General features: G+C 37.1%; 1 protein-coding gene across 2 annotated transcripts in view; it reads right to left on the bottom strand.

Moving 5' to 3' along the window:
* lrba (LPS responsive beige-like anchor protein) overlaps window positions 1-22,903 on the bottom strand; it is a 346,257-nt gene that overhangs the window by 267,252 nt on the left and 56,102 nt on the right. For both annotated transcript variants that reach the window (XM_036583833.1, XM_036583835.1), the window contains exons 9-20: window positions 21,812-22,009; window positions 20,685-20,818; window positions 19,271-19,379; window positions 16,933-17,085; window positions 15,345-15,513; window positions 13,134-13,213; window positions 12,802-12,864; window positions 10,684-10,781; window positions 6,762-6,854; window positions 6,125-6,233; window positions 4,363-4,444; window positions 103-226 (exon numbers count right to left, since the gene is read on the bottom strand). In XM_036583833.1, coding sequence (XP_036439726.1) covers window positions 103-226; window positions 4,363-4,444; window positions 6,125-6,233; window positions 6,762-6,854; window positions 10,684-10,781; window positions 12,802-12,864; window positions 13,134-13,213; window positions 15,345-15,513; window positions 16,933-17,085; window positions 19,271-19,379; window positions 20,685-20,818; window positions 21,812-22,009 — 1,412 coding nt within the window. The remainder of the gene's footprint in view (window positions 1-102; window positions 227-4,362; window positions 4,445-6,124; window positions 6,234-6,761; window positions 6,855-10,683; window positions 10,782-12,801; window positions 12,865-13,133; window positions 13,214-15,344; window positions 15,514-16,932; window positions 17,086-19,270; window positions 19,380-20,684; window positions 20,819-21,811; window positions 22,010-22,903) is intronic.

The following is a 22,903-nucleotide window of genomic DNA, read 5'->3' as shown; positions in this document are numbered from 1 at the left end:
ATGTGTGTGTGTGTGTGTGTGTGTGTGTGTGTGTGTGAGTGATTAGTATCTTTTTTCTTTCCTTTTGTTCTTTCTAAAGTTATTGTGTGTGTGTTTCTTTACCTCCTGTTTTCTCTGCTGTTGTTGAACAGTTTGATCATGTCTGAGAGGAAAACTCGTCGCACCTCCATAGTCTCAGGTCCCGCTGGAGCATGCTTCAGAAGAGCCGCGATCACCTTCAGGATCTCTGAACATACAGACACAGACACAGACATAGCCGGGGTTATGAATGACTTTACAGACAACAGTGGGTCGTACATTGTTGTATACATAAATATGTTGTATACAGTTGTATTTATTAATTATTCAATAGGCTTTATATAATTTCTTTTTTCCTTTTTATATCAAGTGGATTTGTGGCTAAAGCTTTATTTTTTTGGTATAAATGAACACCATGGCTACTTTGAGGAAAAACCACAAGGACTAAACAATAATATGAAAACACCCTGGTTTTCTTTTAAATGCTTAAACCCACAGACAAAAACAAAAACAAAACAAAACAATTTCGCTTTCTCTCCATCTCCATCAAAAGATGATAGAACCTGTATGTTCCCAGGTGGTGGAAAAACAGTACATCAAAACTAACAAAAAAGAGGAAAAATCCCTGCTGAACTACATCATACGGTCAGAACTGTCTGTAGAGCCAAAGGCAAAGCTTCCAGGAACAGCTCTTTAGCTTAACCTAAAGAGACTGCCTGTTTAGATGAATTATCTAGACAGCGTCAATAGCCATTTGGCTGAACGGAGCGGCTTAAATTTCAGTCGTCCCTGAGAGTTCGGAGCCGTCTGCTTGTGTAAGTGATGCACTCTCTGTCGTTCCAGTAGAGATTGTGTTGTTTCTACGCCTTACTCACTCAAATTAGAGTCACTGAACCTTACCAGTAGAAAATTACCTTCGCATACAGACTCTGGGATTTTTTCCACCACTCGCCATTTGGTCCTGGTTTGTCCCCGAGTTTTAATGTTAAAAAAACTCCCGCTTCCACGGTTTATTTTTGATTCAGGCTGACGTTGCTAAAGACTGCAATCAGGGCCATTTTGAGGCTTCAACACAGATCAAATCAGGGAGACGTAGAGGAAAAGAGAAACAGAGCCACATGCTCTTTTACTGGCCTCATTAAGGCCTGACCTCAGATCAGCATTTTAGTAATATCACAGAGCTGCTCTCACATCAGAGCACACAGAAAAGCTCTGCAGTCTGCTGAACAGCAGGAGTCTGTGAGTGCTGTCTGAAGATGAAGGCAGATATAATCATAGATGCATTACTTTGGCTGTTACATCACTGATTCAGAAAGGAATTCTAATGCTATGATTCCTCAAGACCTTAAATGGATTTGTCCTTTTTTTTTAATATTCAGTAGATATTGTTCAACAGTGCTTTGTTGACATATTGGTCAGGCTCTAATATATGTGTTGTTGCCGTTTTACACACATACAATATTTATAAATAAATAAGCCAAAGTTTGAGTGCACACTTCTGCACATTTTGCACATAGACAGCACTTTTTAATGCATTTAATTACTACAAAGTGCACCTATGTGGTAAGTGGAGTTGATGAAATGGACACTAACTATAGATACAAATAGGTGGTTTTAAACACAAACAGTGTTTGTTGACAAACATTTGTCAAAATATTTCTGAGCCCATGATATATGCATGCGGGTTTTTAATAAAGTGCCATCTGAGGGGTCGATGGTCACGGGCATTGTTTGTGGTTTACACAATATACACCGAGAGATTTCTCCAGATTTTCTGAATGTTTTCATGATGATATGCACCATAGAGAGTAAAAAAACTAAAACGAATGTTACTCGTAAACTACTGAATTCCTTGCTCTAAACCTTAAACCTTTCCTGGATGCTCCTTTTATAATCAACCATGATTACATCACCTGTTTAAGATGTTTTATGAACATTTTACAATTTTCACAGTCTAAAATTGCCCCTGTCCTAACTTTTCTGAAACGTGTTGTGGGCGTCTGTTACAGAATAAGCATATTTTAGTTATTTTTTTCCCTTTTTAAGGGGAAAAAAAAAACTAAAATATGCTTCTTCTGTAACAGATGCCCACAACACATTTAAGTTTTTTTACTCTCTGTGGAGCATATCATCATGAAAACATTCGGAAAATCTGGAGAAATCTCTCGGTGTATCGAACAAGGTCAAAAACCACAAAATAATGCCCATGACCATCGACCCCTCAGATGGCACTTTATTAAAAACCCGCATGCATATATCATGGGCTCAGAAATATTTTGACAAATGTTTGTCAACAAACACTGTTTGTGTTTAAAACCACCTCCTTGTATCTATAGTTAGTGTCCATTTCATCAACTCCACTTACCACATAGGTGCACTTTGTAGTAATCACATAATCAAAATAATGTTAAAATTGTAAGTTACAGCTACCGTTACCAATGTAAAAAAACAAAACTAAGGTGCAATAAACTCGAAGTTAAGAATATTGTGTGTTCCCCTGTGCTGTTCATCAAAGCTCTGCTGCCCCACAGTTTCAGTTTCCATTTCCCAAATGCTTTAGCCAATTTAAAAACATTAAAACTGATTATCAACATTAACACATTTAGATAATAAGAGGGGACGTGTCTGCAGTGTCTGAAAAACTACAGAAACGAACAGTTAAAACAAATTAGGACACATCTTATGATAATTAGGACAGAATTTAGGAAATTTTGTCTATTTAGGATGTTTCTGTAATACTGTTTTCTTATCTAGAGTTAGGATAAGACTATGAACTTCAGAACTGTTGGTCAGTTCTGTCCTAAATTCAGTCCTAATTGAAGTTGTCGTGGTGACTAAACAAATAACAGTTAAGATGTTTCTGTAATACAGCGCAAGATTTCTCCTAGACACCTCCAGTCATCACATGGATTTGTTCAATTTCATCCACAGCACCTGATTTAACATAATGAAGTATTAATTAGATAAAGCATGTATGATAATTACAAATAATATTGAGCTTCATTGTGGAGAGGGCAGTAAATGGTTAAACCAGCACAATGACATACCTAAAATCACTACTTGCTGTATTAATATTGTTTGTGCTTTCTCTCAGTTCATTTTTTAAATATAAACTAAAACATAAAACATAATTTTATATAACAGTACTGAGCAGAAGCCCGAGCCATAAAAAGGTTTAAAACTGGAAAGTAATCTGGGCAGTAACCATCGCATGGATTTGTTTAATTCCATCAGCAGAACCTGATTTAATTTAATGAAGTATTGATCAGATAAAGCAAAAGTATTGGTTGGACTTTCTTGAGGAGAGCTCTGGATATGGGTAAACTCCACAGTAACTCCATCATTATAAAACTCCAGCTGCTCTTTATATTTAACATTTCATGATGAATGGACCAACATAAATAATCTAAAATGTCTCTATATAAACTGTTAATGCATTAATTTACATTAAAGTTATGTTTTTTCCTTCCACCTGTAATAGTACCATTTTGAAGCCATGATGTTTTGTTCTGACTATGAGTGTATGTACTTTTAAATCAGTAACTGCTGCTCAACATTAAATGTTCCCCCTTTTAGGCACAAGCTAAACTGTCCATAAGTAGAGGTTGGAAAAGCAAGAGCAGGGCAGCTATTAGAGAAACTGAGGTCATCAAAAGCCTTAAATGAATGAGGAGCGCATGCTGAATAGGCGGTTAGAAACTCTATAGCTACGAGGGGAAGTTCATTATTCTGAAATGTATTTCTCTTCTGTGCAGCAAAAAACATTAAGCGATCTGTAGTTGACTGAAGTAACCGTATATCTCCACACTGCTCTGATGAAATCAGGCCTGAATGAGTGCAACACGTGTACAAAAGAGGAGAAAAAATAGTTTTGCTAACAATGAGGCAAAGATATTATTTTTATATTGATTTACAGCAAAAATGCACATGAGGTTAGACTGTATTGTACATTATGTTCTTGAAAAATGAAGAAAAAGGCAGTAATGGTTGAATGGATAAAATACACTTCGTTTTTTTACTGTCTTTTTCTTTTCACACTAATCAAAATGTCCAACGTATGTATTTTTCACAAATACTTTTATGGATTTTATGTTTTTCTAGGCTTACCTACCCTAAAATTGCCCTACACAGATAAAGCTTAATTCAAAGTAATTGAATAGTATAATATTTTAATATTCCATAAAGGTCTACCTGAACTGCACATAAATGTTTAATGAATTTATCTGGTTATTTACAGATGTAATGGATTATATGCATGCTGCTGATACAGTATGATAAAGTCTGCTAGTTTCGGTCAGCCTTGCTGAGCGTGTGCGTGTCTCAGAAGATGAACTGTGCTCTTACGTGGGTTCTGAATCTTCACAGTGGAGTCGGGGTCAGGGTGCTGTTTGTGGATGACTTGCGTGCAGATTTGCTCCGTAAGAATCTTTAAAGAAAGCAAAGAAAGTTCTGGTTAGTGTCTTCCCTTCACTATTTTAGGATCAGCCTCCTCAAAGCACAGCTTCAACCTAATCCATTATAAACACAGGAACAAAAACACAAGTCTGAGCCAGTGGACTCAATAGAAAATAACCTTCAGAGAATCAGCTTATATATACACATGTCAAAAACAACATCTTGGATAACTTTTCACACAGTTAACATTAACACCATGAAAAAATAATCATTATAATAAAATATTAGATTATTTTTTTAATCTGAAGAATGTCCTTTTAATCGTAAAAGTTACTGATTTGTATTTATTGTGGCCAAGTAAACATAACAAAAAATATACCAAGTACCTTTGGACAGCTGCTATTAATCCATTCATCATGAAATGTTAATATACATGGTGTTTTGGTATAAAAAAAAAAATCAAAAAAGAGAGATGAACTGACATAAAAGAAAGACAAACAGACAGGTAGATAGACAGACAGATACATAGATGGATAGACCGATAGGTAGAAAGAGTCAGACAGATATATAGACAGATAGATAGATAGAAAAAATAGATGGACAGCCAGACAGATAGATACAGGCAGATGCGTATATGGGTATATGGATATATTACAGATAGGTAAATGGATAGATAGATGGATAAATGAACAGATAGAAAGGCAAATGGACAGATAAGACTGACAGATATGTAGATTAGGGTTGCACTGATACTAAAACTTGTATTGGCCCAATACTGGGCTCATTTACTCATACTCAAAAAACTGCACCAATATCAATATCCGATACAACCCGACACCAGGTGATGTAAGCCAGGCATACACTGCCATGCTAAAGAACAAAGGAGTCAAGCAGGAAGTGAAGGAGGGTTTGCCCACACAGGCAAGTATTACTGAAGCAGTAGCAGTCAGAAGTCGTTGGTCGCTTTTTGACTGGGCGTCTTCCCACCTGATATACACTGTGCGATTTTTAGAATGCACAATCACAATCCCTTCCCCAATATGAGTGGAGACATATACGCTAGCAAAACGGAGGCAAAAAGAAGTCAACATTCACAGTACTAAAGTCTGTATATGCCGACTTTACTCTGTCTGACTGAACAGAACTGCAAAGTATAAACTTTGATATAGTGTTTTTGTTTCAACTGTCATTTTAGCAAAGCTGCTCAGCATTTCTGCTTGGTACTTGGTTTTAAATCAGGCTTTAGAGGACACTCAACTACAGCTCAACCAGTAAAAGAAAAGACAACAACAAGACGTAAAACTCCACAAGTGAGCTCTTTAGCCTTGGATGTGATTCCTACTGTTGCTGTGCTACAGAGACTGTTGTAGAAAGAGATCGATGAAGAGCACAAGATCAAAACTATGAAACGCAATTTACTTACACCTGTACAAAAGGGCTTTTCGGATGTGCAACAAAACCCACTCGTCTCCACTGCAGTGCTTCTTTATTCAAGGTAACAAATGTTGAATAGCTAGCTAATGCACGTCATTTAACATCAGCTAGATTTTAACTTCACTGTAAGCAGGTCACTCATTATGGTATCGCAAGTACTAAAACACACGTAGTTGTACTCAGTTTGAAAAAAATACAATCAATGCATCACTAAAATACATAGGCAGATAGCTGGACGAACGGGCAGATATTTATTTATATTTATTTACAGACTGACCTCAAACAGGACGTTGTAGGTTGTCATGGAGAACTGGCTGGAATGGAGCATCAGGCGTTCGGTCAGTAGAGAAAAAAGGCCGTGACCCAGCATGACCTCTGACTTCCTCCTAAAACATGAAACGCCAGCCATGATGTTATTCTGTACATAGTACAGCAGGACAACCCCAACTCCAGAGGTGCATTAAAAAAACATAACAAATTAACCGCAGATATTATAGAAGCAAAAATAATGATAGATGGCTACAGAACAATGTTTTCCATATTATGTGAACCAAAATTACACAGAAAGACTAATTATCTAAACAATCACAATATTTTCTATACCAATTAGTTGGTATTTAACATAACATTAATAAAATTAGTTAGGGGTGCATGAACAAACTTAAGAAGTTTGCATTAAAAAGTAAATAAGTCAGCATTAACAAAGGTATTAAGTAAGAATAAGTGCAGTTAGAGCCCATGTTCAAAGAAAATTAAAGGTAAATCTAATTAATAAAGGTTTTCAGCCTTTTTGTCCACTCCATTTGTTCACAGACCTCAGAAAAACGAAATATTGTGATAAATATTGTAAATGTATTGTGATACACCAATATACAAAGAGGTGCAATTTTCAGTGCCGACCCAGCAGAACTTACTTTGGTGGTAAATGTCGAAGAAAGTAGCCCATCACTTTGAGTGCCTGCACTCGAATTCCTTCACTTTTGGATGCCAGCAGCTTATATATCACTCTGTTAAAAACAGAACAAACAACATGCTTACAAATACCATCCTTATTGTACAACAAACACATGCCTACAATTAAACACCATGAAAAAGTCAAAGTCATTAAAAACTGTGAACACTTATCTTTTCACTTTAAGTTCTAGGTTATTTTGCTCAATCTTATTGTACTTTATTACATTACTATTTCGTTTTGTGTTTCTTGTGTGTTTATTTATTTAAACATATTATTTCATTGTAAAGTACTTTGAGCTGCTACACGTATGAAATGTGCTCCTTAAATAAATGTATTATTGTGCATATATACACATAAAATATTTCTTCTATACTAAATCTAAACTTACTGTCAAAATTAACTTAAAGTAACAAACTTATTGTTAAATAATAGACAATAAAATCACTTTTTAAATTTTCCTTTTTTTTTCCCATGATAAAGATTGTTGGGAGCTTTACTCATACAAGACACATCAATACTGTATTATGATTAATATCACATTTATTAGTAATGAAAATATGTTTTCCATTATGTCTGCTCATATTCTTTTTTAAAAATTATTTTATCTAAAGTTGAATATACGGCAAAACAGACATACAGCATTTTGAAATGAAACTCTTCATTTGTTCACAATTCACACCAAAAAAAATCTAAAGAAAACTGTTAGTCTATCAGCTGCATTTTACTTGAAAAACTAAAAAAAAAGCTTTTTCCCTTTAAAAGTTACTGAACTACAGTTATTCGTGACCCACACCAGATTAAACCCAAACTCCCCTTTCTCTTTAGTGAACAGAAGTGATAGAAGTATGTTTTGAGCGGTGCTGTCAGCTCTAAAATGAACAGGATGCCTTCAGTTTTAATGCGCCATTCCATCCAGACACCCCCTGCTACGCTGCACGTTTAACCCCGTACACTGTCATAGTAACCAACAGGTCTATAAAAACCTCAGGAACCTGAAAACATACATTTCAAACAGCCCGTATGAAGGCCCTGTGGAGGCGTATGGGTATCAAATGAATCCACTAGGGTCTGAGACTAGCATGCTAGACTTTACTGAGGCCGTTCCAGCCTTAGTGGATGCTAAAGCTCCGGCGCAATGGTAAATTTTCTGATATGGATATTACAGTTGCAGACTGCAATTTATTTGTATGATTTATTCGGACGACAATAAATGAAATACACATGTTCGATAAGTGATGATCTCACACACCAAACGTGATTTTTCAGACGCTGAAAAGGCAACCAAGATGACAGATCAGCTGTGTCCCAGCAACTAGAACTTTTTCATTAACGTTGCAAGGATTAGTCTGTTCCCTGCTTCCTTAAAGATGGAGTTAGCGTCCACAAAAGCAGCTCAAACAGGGCTCAAACTGAGTTACAGACATCAGAGTTATACTTAAAATCCCTAGCTGCTAAATCTCTCTGAGCTCCTTTCACTTTTACAAAACGTAAAGACGTCTATCCAATTCAAAAGGTTTCAACTTGGTTGATTTGGCTGGTTGTGTTTTAAAGTAATTAATAAATGCAAAGCAGTTCTTTCCATTTTATGAAGTATAGACTTCAGAGGACCTAAAACATTAGGATTGGGCTGAAAATACCTCCCCATATGCATCTGAAAGCATACCATTTTCAGAAGCTTCTTTCAGTACAGAAAAGAGCAAATGAAATTAAGCTGAGACTTACTCATAAAATTCTTAAGAAATTAGTACCAAACAATCTACTTAATTACTTTAACCTAAGAGATCTTCACAACTTTGCAACTAACTGGTGTGTAACAAATCCTAAACCTTTTAGATTTAATAGTTTGATTGCCAAAAATACACTTAATTACCACTGCAGTTTGTGGAATAAACTGCATCTATTGAACGATTACAAGTGGAGAGTAGCTTTAAATATGCTTTGAAGAATGGCTGTTAAAAGACATGCAAAATTTAGAAGCTGTATTATTTTGAAGCAATTTTCATTCACTGTTTTAGGCCTGAATATTACATCATCTTGATATCTTTTAAAAGACTACAATGGAAATAAGCTGATGGGCTTCATTGCACTTTTTTATCCTTGACAATTTTGGTAAATGCTTGTATGTTTTATATGAATGCAGTCACATATAAGTATCAAATAAATGTAATGTCACTCTTTGGCCATTTTGTGAGAAGCAAACGTGTCTTTTTCATACACGTTCGATTGTTCCTTATTCTTATGCCCAGTAATGTTTGGAATGAATCATGAACAGATCTTCTGACTTAAACAGACAATGTTTATAAATGCTAGTAACATCCTAACATGATAGAAATATGGAAATATGGTAGAAATGGTAATAAATAAAAATGTAAAGATCTTTATTGTTGGGTTGATTGAATGCTTGTGTGCCAATGTTTGTAATCAAATGTTAACAGAAATGTGCATGAGAGGAAGCTTTAGTCAGAGAATTCTATTTACAGCCTACATCAATTACTCATGCTAATAAAGTCATTTCATTTAAGCTTTATAATTATAATTATGAAATTCAGTACAGTCAAAAAACAATGCAATGCATTTCTTTTTTGGGGGGGATTTTAAGCTCCTAACAGGCATACAAGAAATACTCCTCATATGGTATGTTAGCATCAAACTAGCGGGGTTAGGTTGGCGCTGTATTGGATTTTGAGGACATCTCTAGTTTAAATAGAGACATTTTAAGCTCCTCACAGTACGTAATGTAAGTAACATTTTTGATTTTGTTTGTCTCCGTTTTAAGTAACTCTTTTTTTTTTTAAAGCCATGAACTGAAAGTCTGTCTTTTTACTGGAGTGTTAGCCAGTTATCTTTCTGATGACCTACACAGTCTACACTACTAAGGGCAGAATATATGATTTATATAAAGAATATAAAGTGTAAACTAGTTAAAGCAAATCTGTAAGCAGCAACCAGTGATGTCAACAATAAGTACTTGGCTTTTTCCAGCAGTTATTATAAAGCCATGTTCATATGTCCTTTGAAGTTCTGTGCTTTCTTGTGAAGTTTATGCTCGTAACATCGTTCTTCTTGTCATACTTTTAGCTTTTCTTGGCTGTAGTGACAGCTGCAAACTGTACATTGTCCCAGAACCGCTTCAGAGACATTTAATGGGACATAAAACAGTAACTTAACAAGTAAGCACACCTTCTTTGACTTTGCTAAAAGCTGTAACTGACGACGCTTCCGTTCCCCAACCAAATATTTCAGCCATAACACAGCAGTCATGTGAAAAATAAGGTGGATTGATTTGAGGAAAAAAATAGCAAAATTCCAAAGTAGCTAATGAGAACACAGCCTAAAGACTGTTATGTTTTCAATAGCTGTTTTTTTTTAACTTCGTCAACAGCATATGTTTCATATGTTAGCCTATTGCTGTGTGGAATTATGATATGTTAACAATATTGCGCTAAATTACATTATAGGTATCATCAGATTTAGACCAAATACAGAGAGCCAGTAAACAACAACCAGTGTACAGTACATACTGAATAAACTGAACAGTAAAAGCGGCTGATTGGATGGCAGCTCATCATGGCATTATTTTATTTGATTGATTTATTTTAATTGTTTAATTTCCCCTGTACCTTCTTAAATTAAAAACTACCATACTGAAGTTTTTTAGTCTTTTTTTAAAAATGCAGCAGTACTGTTCTGCTGGTGCATTTTTTGTGTTCCATCCTGTTTGGAAAAACTAAATATTGAGATATGCCTTCAAGTATCATGACATCATATTTGTGCCGTATCGCCCAGCTTTATATGAGGCGAGCTCAAACAACAGCAAATCGCTCATGCTAACAGTGGGTTTCTGCACTACACAATGTCGCCAAGGGCAACTGCCGCCTCACCGGATGCCGTTGCGCTGATCAAAGGCTTGGACCATGGAGCTTGGATGCTCTGACATCAGAGCCACCAGCAGCTGGAGAACATCCATCAGATTGTCATCCTGGAACAAACAAAACAACAAACATAGATCCAGACTGTTAGAGATGTTAACACTGTGTTAATAGGCTACCAGCACTACAACTAGAATAAAGCACTGCTCTTTAATCAGGATCTTTAATCAGGCACTGTAACGTATATTCTTTCAAGACTCCAGATTAAAACAGTTCTCCTTATAATGAAAAAGAACATGAGTGTGCGTGACCGTACAAAAACAAACATGGATTTAAAAGCTAATCATGTGTTATAGGGAGCACAGGACATAGCAATCACGGTATAACAGCAAATAGTACATAATGATTGTGCGCACATGTATCCATAACAGAAAGAAAACAGACTAGAAATCCAGTTTGACCAGAAGCAGAAAAAAAAGAAATGCCGGTTTACAGTTGTTGTCTTTGGGCGCCATCTAGTGGAAAAATCACACAAATCAGGCAGGGTTCTTGGTCATGGGTTAAAGTGTGAAAAATGAAAAATTTTCATATGATACTAAAATTGAGCATTATAGTAAACACGTAGCAAAGTTTGAATTGAAAAGAAGAGAATTACAATAAAACACAGCTTACAAATGTGTATCTGAGAACAGTGTGGGCATGACCCTACATTCTACTTAGAATGCATAACTGACAGCCCTCAGTCCAACACTCCCAGCCTGCTACAGCACTGAAGCAGAACTAAACACAGCAGCGCAAATGAAGCGGGGAAAAATTAGAGAAACAGGCTCTACATTCTGTGGGCTTTAAACCAGAAGGGGGCAAAAGTAAAAAAAAAAAAATGTTTTTGAAAAGTTAGTTACTGAGCTGCCTGTGTAGTGAACTTCAAATAATAAGTAAACAGAACTTAAGACACAGATTCCTGCTCTGTTAACTTACTATCAAGACATTCAATTAACTCAAAGTTTTAAGGCAACCTGTTAACTACAGTCAAAACAGTATACAGTATTTTTTTAATACTGTGGAGAAAACATCTGTGAATTTCAACCAAGGCTGCTGTTCTCTGCCTCTACGGCTGGGTTTGGAGTCTCTGATTGAATATTTGTGGTAGCTTTCTTCTCTGTGATGGCGATGGCCTGTATGAAGCCAAGAAAACGAGGGGGATGTAGGACTGTGCAAGTCTGACAATGACTTTTCCATTAAATTTTTCTACATAAACAGCACATTTCTCAACCACCAGTTTGGCACAGGATAGACACTTCTCACGTTTATTTGTGCAGTCAGTGGGCCTGTTTACACTTTGCATCAACATGCGTTTGCAGGGATCAGATCACGATCAAATTTCACTTGACCGTATGAAAAGCCAGACGTAAAGACACATTGTAAAAGGGCTACAACTGAATTACTAAAACCACATTCAGAGGTGGTCAGAGATGACCACATTGACCACATTTCACAAAAGTGTCACAAAAGTATGTTTTCATCTGTTCATCTGTGTATCTGTTTACAATTAGGTTAGCAGAATAGTGGAGCAGGAGAGAAGATAAACAACGAAACAAAAGATGGAGGATACACAAGGCTCAAAGTTAGCCTCAAACCAAGTACCTTCCAAGCTGTGCATCCAAGCCAACTCATATTGTAACGGACAAAAAGAAAACAGAAAGTAAAAGAGAATTGTCGTACATGTTGATGTGCTTTTTACGAACATCAGATCTCATCTGGCTAGACTGGCGACAAATTTTTGTAAATAGCTAGGTTAGTCTCCGCTTGGTGGTTAGTTTTCTCTCTGTTAGTTTCTTCGACTCAAAGAGACTGTTAAAGCTATGTGGGCATCAGTCTTGTGATTTGTGAGGACACCGCTTATGCACGTGTGACCCAAGATGATGCCCAGTTTACATCAAAGAGCATTTTTGCAAATTTGTGCTTTAATTTCATTTAGGCTATAGTATTTGATTTTTCAAATGTTTTGTGTATTACTGTGCAAAGCACTTTGAAATTATTTAAACAGAATGCTAACAACAGCACTGTTGAGCAGGTATACAAGGCATTGGGCACTGAGTGTTGTCTGATGTAACACAGGTGTGCTGTTACCTCATGCATCGTGAGCAGGTAGTTGAGAATACTTTGCAGCTCATCCTCCTTTACCCCGTAGTCCTACAAAACAAATTTTTTACTTACTTTACCTTTACTTATTATTGACTCATCTACACATGACAGTCATGAAAGTGTGCAATATATTGCAAATAAAATTATTACTATTATGATTGATTGAGATTATTATTGATCATCTTTCTGAACATTAATACATTTTTGCATGATGTGATTTGCCTGCTTAAAAAAATATTCCAAGAACAATTACTAACAGAACAGCAAATGTAATCATAAAATGCACTTATATGGAAAGAAATGTTTTAAAAGCACACCTTCATAATGAGCTGTTTGACAAACAACAGTAGAAAAGCTCTGAGAGAGTGAATTTCCTTCTGATTGGGCCTCGGACCATCTAAACACAAAAAACAGACACAGATCACTTTTTAACACAAACCAGAACCATAGTGCTTTTTCACTCATTAGAAAACTATTTGCTGAACTGACAGTTTACAGAGGAAAAACAGGAGAGAAGGAGTTTTCAAAGGTTTACTAGCAGACAGCGGAAAGCTGATCATCATCATCATCATCATATCCTCATTTAATCCAAAAAACACTTTGTGCAGTTAGAGGAAAACCATCTTTCATATTCTGTTTTAATAATAACTTTAACTGTAAGGAAATAAAACTTTCCTCATTCAATAAAACACATCTGAAGAGCACTTTAAGTAAAGTACAGAAGACAAAAGTATGCTAGGACACAAATTTCTCTGTCTATTCTGGGAGTGAATACTTCTGCAGGTGCAGGTTTCGTGTGTACAAAAAAGAACAACTAAGAACACAAATTTCATGCTGCTTTTCAGTCTGTTTGATCTTGTTTTTTTTTATGAGGTCTTTTCCCACTGCTAGAGATGGCATTGTCAATAACACTTTTCCTTTTCCAATAATGATACTGATATTGAAATCCTAATACCAATACTGATCCAATATTTTTCTTCCGATAAGCTTTCCGAACTGAAACACTTCACTGTGTTGTACATAAAGCACATTCTTACTTATTTACATTTTCCTCCTGATCCTTCTTAAAGTTCATTTTTGTAAATATTATCACAAATACAAATATTTTTCTGCCTTTTTTAACAGTGGTCCTGCTGTCTTTTTTGTCCATGCTGATGGATTTTGTCCATTCCTCAATACCATTTTTTTTTCTTTTGTTACCAACATTGAAACATTGAGTATCAACTGATTTAAAATCTTTAAAATCTACTGCGCTTCACAATTAGCCATTTTAATTGAAGCTATTCACTAGGGTTGGGGGGGATCGATTCTTAGATGCATCGCGATGCGGACGTGAACGATTCTGAATCGATTCCCAAATGTCAAAATAACGATTTTCTAAATTTTAATTCATAACGTAATGTTGACAGAACGCAAAAGGCGGAATTTGAAAGTGCGGAAGTGCAGCACCTGGACAGTCTGCGACAGCACATAAGAAAAACACAACTGAATGAGCGAGAAATCCAACCAGCTCCCTCTGCATTAAAAGCCAGGTTAGGTCAGGAGTCGCAACCCAAATGTTAAGAAGAGCCATTTTGTCCTTTCAACAAAAATCAAACCACCTTGGGAGCCACAACATTTATTGTCCAGTATGTCTTAGTATGTGATAATGTCCTAGTATAGGCTAAAAAATATAAACGAAAACGCAGACTTACTTTGCTCAGGTTTAAGCTTTAGCCGCCTTCCATCTCCACCAGAAAACTCTGCTCAAAAGTTTAATAGTTTCTTGTAAAATGTCTCTCAACGCTCGATTGTTTTTTACGAGACTGAAGTCGCTTCTCTTTTGTCAGCTTGTTGTTCGAATTTTCCCGTTCCACCTTAAATTCTGACTGAGGCGCCGAATGTAAATGCGGCACCATTTAAGGTGGAACGGGAAAATTCGAAAGAGAAGCTGACTTCATCTTCACAACTTTTTAGTGTTTGACAGTCTCTTGTTGCAGATTTAACGTACCAGGAAACCAACTGTGGTGCTTATAAATGCAAATAAGTCTATTCGTCTCCAAATGTTCATCTTAAATCTCTCTTTGCCTTTTCGTTAGCTACTAGCCAGGCAAGACTGTTGCTCTGTGACCTGCAGTCTGCATGCCAGTTCTCAGTCGTTGAGAACCAGGGCTTTCGCGGTATGTTGCACACGTCCCGTCTCAAAGATATTTTACTGACACAGCGACCCCCCCCCCACCTTTCTCTACAACCAGACCAAAACCGAAGTTATAAAACCACTAAAGAAAACGGTTAGGACAGCTGTAACATGTGCTGCGTTGACATCCATTGCCACTGGATCTTATGTCACCGTAACAGCGCATTTTATCACCGACGAGTGGCAGCCAGTGTCTCATGTGCTCCAAACAAGAGCAGTGAATGAGAGCCTTTTTTTTTGTTTTGTTTTTATACATCTCAAAAACTGAAATATGCAGAAATTTTCAGTGGAATTTCGCTTTAAGCTGTTTTATGTGTGCTGGCCCCAAGTCTGGTGCGTGTGCTGCTCTTACCCAGGCCTTTGGGAGTGACTCCGCTGCGATCCTGAGGGTTCACCACCCAGTAGTAGAATTTGAGAGTGTGCATGACCTGCAGCACTGTGCCCACTCTACGCACTGCGTTATAGATGGTCACTGTACTGACGAACTCAGTGGCCAGATAGGTGTACAAAGTCAGCTGTACCTGGAGCGGATAACAATAAACACACAATATAGTCATTTTCATTATGAAACGAATAGCTCCCATTCTAAAAATGCGCGTCACATTTGAAGCTGTAACTAACTCAATATAGTTATATATCAAATTTTACTATAAAATGAACAGCTCCAGTTCTAAAATCCGATTGGCTTAAAATACTCAATATACACACATGGACACATCAACTAAATTTTGCATTAGATTATATTTGCGTGTGAAAAGTATACTGCACTGGTACAAACTGCTCAGGCTAAACCAGTTGGTGATAGAACACACTGGCTTGGTGACTTAACTGTAAAATATTTTAAAAACATCACTGGAAAAAAATCACTGTTTACTTTCATACTTAGTATATATCGTCGATGATATAACAAAACGCCAGTTGGCTTTAACATTGTATCAGGATTTTATGACAAATTAATCAATAGAAACTTCCCAATGAGATCTTGTTCCATTAGCTTCAATTAAAAGTTATGAATATTTTTTTCCCTTGTCTTAGAAAGTTATCTTTTTGGAGGTACAAGGTTTTGTTTCAACAGCAACAATATACAAGCCTTAAAAGTAAACAGGTATACACAAACTGGCAAACCAATGAGCATAACAGCATCCACCTGCACCACCATCAAGGCTCTGTCCAAAAATGTGTTCCTTCTTAGCAACTGTTATGAGGTTGGACAAGCTTCACAGAATGCTGGTAAAAATCTCATTCAATCTAATGAGAAACTGTATTGATCCTTGTTTAAGGGGTCGCACAACTAATAATGTGTAATAATGTGTAGTAGACCAGTGATCAATACTACTGTGGTGATCAGTACTACTATAGTAAAAAGGAATGAGAGTGTTCCAGGCATCAGTGAAAAGTTTTGGGGGTTTTTTTTACTCCTAAATTTGGTCACTGTCAGTTCCACCTGTTAACTAAGTCTCCCTCTATCACACGGTGCTACCAAGCTGGGAGAGTGTCAGCTAGCTTCCTTCGAAACATATGAAACTCCAACACACATCAAAACCGCTGATAATGCACCATTACTGTACAGCTCAGCACACTAACTGCTAATTCTGTTAGGTTAGCTAACAGACGCGCATAGTGGCTAGTGTCTCTTACACTGGCTAGAAAAACATTATCTGGAGTCTCATCCTGGCTGTTCACTGCTGTGTTTTCCTGCCACTCTACTTCATTACTAAAAGTGCTGTCCTTGACTGGTTGACAGCTGCCTACAGCATCCACTAGTGAATTTATTATTCAAGTGGGACTGTGTAGCTGTGGCTAGTTCAGACCTGACGTGTTGGTAACAGCAACAACATTTATGCAACGCTTAGACAACCAGAACGTTCTATGGAAGAACACATTTGTAGGAGGAACATAAATAGATCGGTTGACATGAGTGGTGCGTCCATGCGGCTAACCTTTGCTGGTGCATGGATCCATATGGCAGGATTGAACAGAATGTGATCACACAGCTGTTTTAGCAGCAAGACGCCATTTGGCAGGTTGCTAAGGTAACGAGCAAAGGCCAAGAAGATGTCCAGCACTGGTCTTGTCACGTGAACTTTGGAAGACTAAAGACAAACACAGAAAGAAAAGATAAACAGAAAACAAAGACAAAACAAACACGTTAACAGCTGCACTCATAATACATACTACATCTATGTGTCTTCTGAGCTTTATTATGTAATGTTAATGATGGAAAAACAGTGGTAAATCTAAAAAAATACATATTCTTTGGGCAATATTTTGTCTCACAACACCCTGCATGAACATGAATGGATTTTTAAAAGCACATTTTCAATCAAAGGCTTTTCAATACTGTTGCAAAACAATGTTACAGACCCCGGGCACCATTTTCATATTACATTTGGCATAAGAACTTTCTGCGAGGGAGCTTTATAGGTGGACGTTTGGTTCCACTGTGAGCTCGGTAAGTTTCTCTAGAACACAGTATTTCACACCAAACCACTCTGAATAACTTTGTTTCCATCTTAACCATTTAATTAAGCTAACTTATTTGAGCATTTGTATTACATTACCTGTGTTAAAGGTAACCTTACGTGTTTGTGATGAAACCTGGAAGGGGGCCTTTTGTTTTAACTATAAATAAAGGTATGATTTATCTGTTTACTTCTTTTTTTTGACCTTTCCTGATCTCCTCAAGTTAAGAACACCTGCTCTAAATACTGATCTAGCACCTGTGAGGGAGAGTGTGTCTAAACAAAAATGTAAAAATAGCACTTTGAGAGAAAAAGAAAAAGAAAAAAGAAAAAAAAGGAAAATGGAAGGAGAAAAAGTTAGAGCTACAAATTCAGAGACAGAGAGAGAGAGAGGAGGAGGACAGACAGTGAAAAGAACATGAAAGACAGAGAGAAAGAGAAAAAGAAAGTAGAGCTCATTATATGAACTGTGAATATCACACAGAAATGTCTGATGAAATAATTGTGAGCTTAAGTACGATCCACAATTCAGTATGGAACTAAGAACCCGTAATTAGGAGATAAAAGAGTGCAGCGGCTGTGAAGATTGAAGCAGCTTTACTCGTTCCAACAGGAAAAGGAACTCAGCCTTAATTGCTGTCATGACTTTAAAATGTTGTCTGTTCAAATTAATAGACAAGACCGTCAGGATTTCGTCAGTGACGCTCATTAACACTGTGCTTTAGCACCCCAAGACCCCAAACGTATGAGTAGTGATGCAATTTACGAAACACATAGTTCTGGTTCTAAAACCTGATTGGCTGTGTTACTGTACAATTTATTTAACCCCCCCAAAAAAGACAGCGTGCTGCTCATGGAGTAATCTTAGCCTGCTGTTAGTATGGATTTACACAGTGAAGAGTTCTAAATTGCACTTAAGATGCATAATGTACAGCATCCTGCAACTCATCTGAAACTCAAACAACAGCTGTAAGTGGTTCGACTTCATGGAACAAGTTTAATAAAATAACCAATCAAAACGGCAATAACGCATCATATGATCAAGCCAGCTAATATCAACAGTTGTTTAAACAGCTGCTTGTTTCAGGATTTATTCTTGTTTGAATTACCGAGCTAGAATCAGTTTCTCCTCTCTTTATGCCCACTGAGATCTCAGATTCATTTCAAATCAAAGAATGAAAATTTTTTACTTCTAGGACAGGATGAGCGAGACTTCAAGTAGGCTATAACCGTAATGGTTACTTAAATATTCATTTTCAATGGCTTAACATACATATATACATTCATACTACAGATTAAAAATTCATATTTTTAAAAACCAAGATCAACAGATAAATGACAGATATAGAGATACAGAAAAAAAAATGGCAATGACAGCTTGAAAAACATGATAAGTTGCAAACATCCAAACACCTCAAGGATGGATGCACAGCCATGACGATATGATGTATCAAATATGAGACGTTAATTGTTTTTGAATTGCTTCACATAACTGTCAGGCAACTCACAACATACACCTAGTTGCATGAAAGTTTCATCGTGTAAAGCAGAGGTGCACGACTTCGATCCTGGAGGGCCGGTGTCCTGCACAGTCTGGTAGTTTTCCCTACTCAAACACAAGTACTAAACCTGCCAATTAAACGGTGAGTGTGATCAGATGTGTCTGAGCATGTAAATCACCAAACTGTGCTGGACACCGGCTCTAGAGAAACGGCCCTGCTTTACACAGTGTTTGTGATTGTATGACTGTACTGAAATCATTACACCTTCACAAGATAGGTAATAAAGTATGTAGAGTCTTTGTTTTTTCACCCACCTTCTCCAGAGAGTATCCGATGACCAGGAAGCCCTTACAGGCCAGCACTTGCTCCTGCATCGCCACGGAGTTCTTTAGTAGCTCCATTATAAACGACAGCAGTGTGTAGCTGAACACAGTGGAGAGGAAAAAGCGTCATTACACATCCAAAAGTTTGCCGATACCTGTTCATTCAACATGTCCTTCAACCAGAGTTTCCATTAGAAATGTTGCGCCGGTCACGGTGTCCTGGAACGAGTCAGTTTGCCGGACAAATGAGTAATATAATGTTATTCGTGCTAACATTGACCAGAAACTGCAGTGACATGACATGGTAGCCTAATCGAAACATTACCTACTACATGTTCTCCAGCAGCCTTGAAAAAAGCTCTAAAGAAAACAGATTTATCAGTTCTCCTGAAGGCAAATTTATCCAGGCAGCTTTAAGCAGGAGCTTTACAGCTATAATGGCAAACTTGTTTAACAGTCTACATGTTTTATCACAACAAACAAGTGCCTTTACAGACTGCTTTCTAGATCAGTGTAAACATGCATTGCCTGTTGTAAATGATCAAACAAAGCTTACGGAGACGATATTTGAGCATTGCTCTTAATAACTGTTTGTGGGCATACAAGCTTATAGCCTAGATTTATAGCTTATATCCTAGATTAATATATAGCAACATTTATAACGTTCAGGCATAACATGATGACCACCTCCTTGTTTCTACGCTGTACAATTACAGACTGTAGTCCATCTGTTTCTCTGCATACTTTGTTAGCACCCTTTTACCCTGTTCTTCAGTGGTCAGGACCCCCATGGACCCTCACAGAGCAGGTACTATTTGGGTGGTGGATCATTCTCAGCTCTGCATTAACACTGACGTGGGGGTGTGTTAGTGTGTTGCGCCGGTCTGAGTGGATCAGACACAGCAGCGCTGCTGGAGTTTTTAAACACCTCAGTGTCACTGCTGGACTGAAAATAGTCCACCGACCAAAAATATCCAGCCAACAGCGTCCTGTGGGCAGTGCTGAGAATGATCCACTACTCAAATAGTACCTGCTCTGTGAGGGTCCATGGGGGTCCTGACCACAGAAGAACAGGGTAAAAGGAGGCTAACAAAGTATGCAGAGAAACAGATGGACTACAGTCTGTAATTGTAGAACTACAAAGTGCACCTATACAGTAAGTGGAGCTGATAAAATGGACAGTGAGCGTAGAATCAAGGAGGTGGTCATAATGTTATGCCTGATCGGTGTATACACAATAAAACAACAATTATTTCTTCCAGTATACTGTATTACTGTATTCCTAACAAGATACATTTATTTTATTTTATTTAAGTTTCTGACCATGTTCATTTCCTTTCATTTAAGCAGGCACCGCAGGCAATACAGCAATAACGCACCATCAGGTGTGTGTGTGTGCCCTCACCATACAGATGTGTCGAGTTCTTCACTGGTGTGCTGAGTGAAGTCCAGCTGTGTGAAGAGAGGGAACAGCACCTGCACTCCTCCAATTGAGTGAATCGCACTTTGAACAGAGTGAGTCACTACAGCCTTCACATCCTACAGAGAGAAATAAACAACACAGAATTCTCTTAGTAAACAAAAAAATACAAATAAAAAATAACCAATGTTCTTCTTGAGTAACAGAGTTTACAAGTTTTAGATATTTAGAAAGAAAGAAACAAACAAACAAAGCAACAAAAAACATGTGGCACTTTGTTTATGTTATTATTTTGACTACAGTACGTAAAAACAATAGCTAAAAAGTGATTAAAAAAAATAGGTATGTAGATAACATTAAAGCTCCTCAAGCTAACCAGTTTAACATCTTAAAGCATTCGTTCACTAGATGAATGCTGTTTGAACTGGTTTCCAGTTTCACTTGAAAACTATATTTACCAAATAAGTTTTACTTTAGGCTAATTAAGCAGCTGTACGTAGTTAGCTAGCTAATGTATGTTCCGCAGTGACAGGACGAGCTGCTGAATGTCCAATAGCTTTCGAAAGACTGTCGTTTTGAAATTAACATCAGACTAGACTGCCATTCTGACATTTGAACATCAGTATATAATAAAAAAAATACAACAGTTTTTTAGCTCCTTTGACAATCTGCTTGTTGGAGCACAACCTGCGCATGTGTGTGCAGCAGTGACGTGAAGAATAGTGAACAGCTGTTGTGTCAGTGCCTTAATTACAGCGCTGAGCTCCCCACACAGAATCACACTTATTAACCTGCTGTAACACACACAGCTGTGCCATAGAACCTCCTGACGCAGCTCCGCCGTGGGGACCAGGCAAGGGAGTGGAGGAACAGGAGGTGAGGCAATGAGGCATGAATGAAAAAGAGAGAGAGAGAGAGAGAGAGAGAGAGAGAGAGAGAGAGAGAGAGAGAGAGAGAGAGAAAGGAAAAAGAAAGAGAATAAAAAGGAGAAGAGAGAGGAAGAAGAGAAAGAGACAGTGAGAAGAGAAAGACAGAAAGAAGAAGGAGAGAGGGGAGAGAAAGAGAAACAGAGAGATACACAGAGATACAAAGAGAGAGAGAGGAGAGCATACCTGCAGCATTAGGGCATGTGGTGAGTGGACAAAGATGGACATGTTGTCCTTAGGAGACGACTCTAAACAGAGCTGAGCGTCTGTAGCTCTGGGGTTGTAGGTGAAAGCGATGCAGCTGGACAGTTTGCCATCATACAACAGGGTTTTATGATGTTCCGCAAACAGCAGGTCACTCTCAGCCTTATACTTAAACGTACCCTGAACAGACAGAGGAGGAAATACAGTTCAGACAAAGACAGACGGGCTGTTTCTTACTACTACTACTACTACTACTACTACTACTACCACTACTAAAAAAATAAAAAATAATAAAATAAAATAATAATAATAATAATAATAATAATAATAATAATAATAATAGCAGCTTAATTTTTATATACATACACACATTTTGGACTGCAACAATTTATACTCATAAAATAACATACATAATATATAATACATATAAAAACTAATAAATTAAGTAAATCACTGAACAAAGGAGGACACTTTATGAAAAAAATATTGTTTAAATATAATTTAAGGTAACAACTGCAATAATTGGTAAAGATGGTAGACGGTCAGCCAGATATAATTAATATATAATTGAGATATATTATTCAGTTGCTTAAACTCAGTCTGGAGTATTCCTGCTCTGCATGTTTATGTGTTTCCTAAATCATGGCCCAATTTCCTAAAGGAATCTTAGAGTTAAGATCATCTTAAGTGGTTGAGAGAGTGTACAGTGTAATACTCGCTCTACTATAGGACAAATCAGCTTATTTGTCCTATAATTTCCAGGTGGATAACGCTAGATTTATGGGTGTATCATTCTGCACTGATACAACAGGATTTTGTACCAATCCTGATACTGATTTGAGAGTTATTTAACTTATTGGAGAAAACAGAACTTTTTTCAGGGACCTTGTGATCAAAAATCGAAATAGTGATTTTTTTACTCTACATATTTGTTATTAAATAGTGTTAAACTACATGCTTCTGATGTCATTGTTATTGATATTGGCAAACCTGTGTGCTACTAAAGCTGCTCTGGTGCTGTTACATTCTATTTTAAACTGATCTTCCCTCACTAATAACTAGATTAACTGGATT

The sequence above is a fragment of the Colossoma macropomum genome, unplaced genomic scaffold (genome assembly GCF_904425465.1).
Source record: "Colossoma macropomum unplaced genomic scaffold, Colossoma_macropomum, whole genome shotgun sequence".
NCBI lineage: Eukaryota > Metazoa > Chordata > Actinopteri > Characiformes > Serrasalmidae > Colossoma > Colossoma macropomum.
This window is presented reverse-complemented; position numbering and strand designations above follow the sequence as displayed.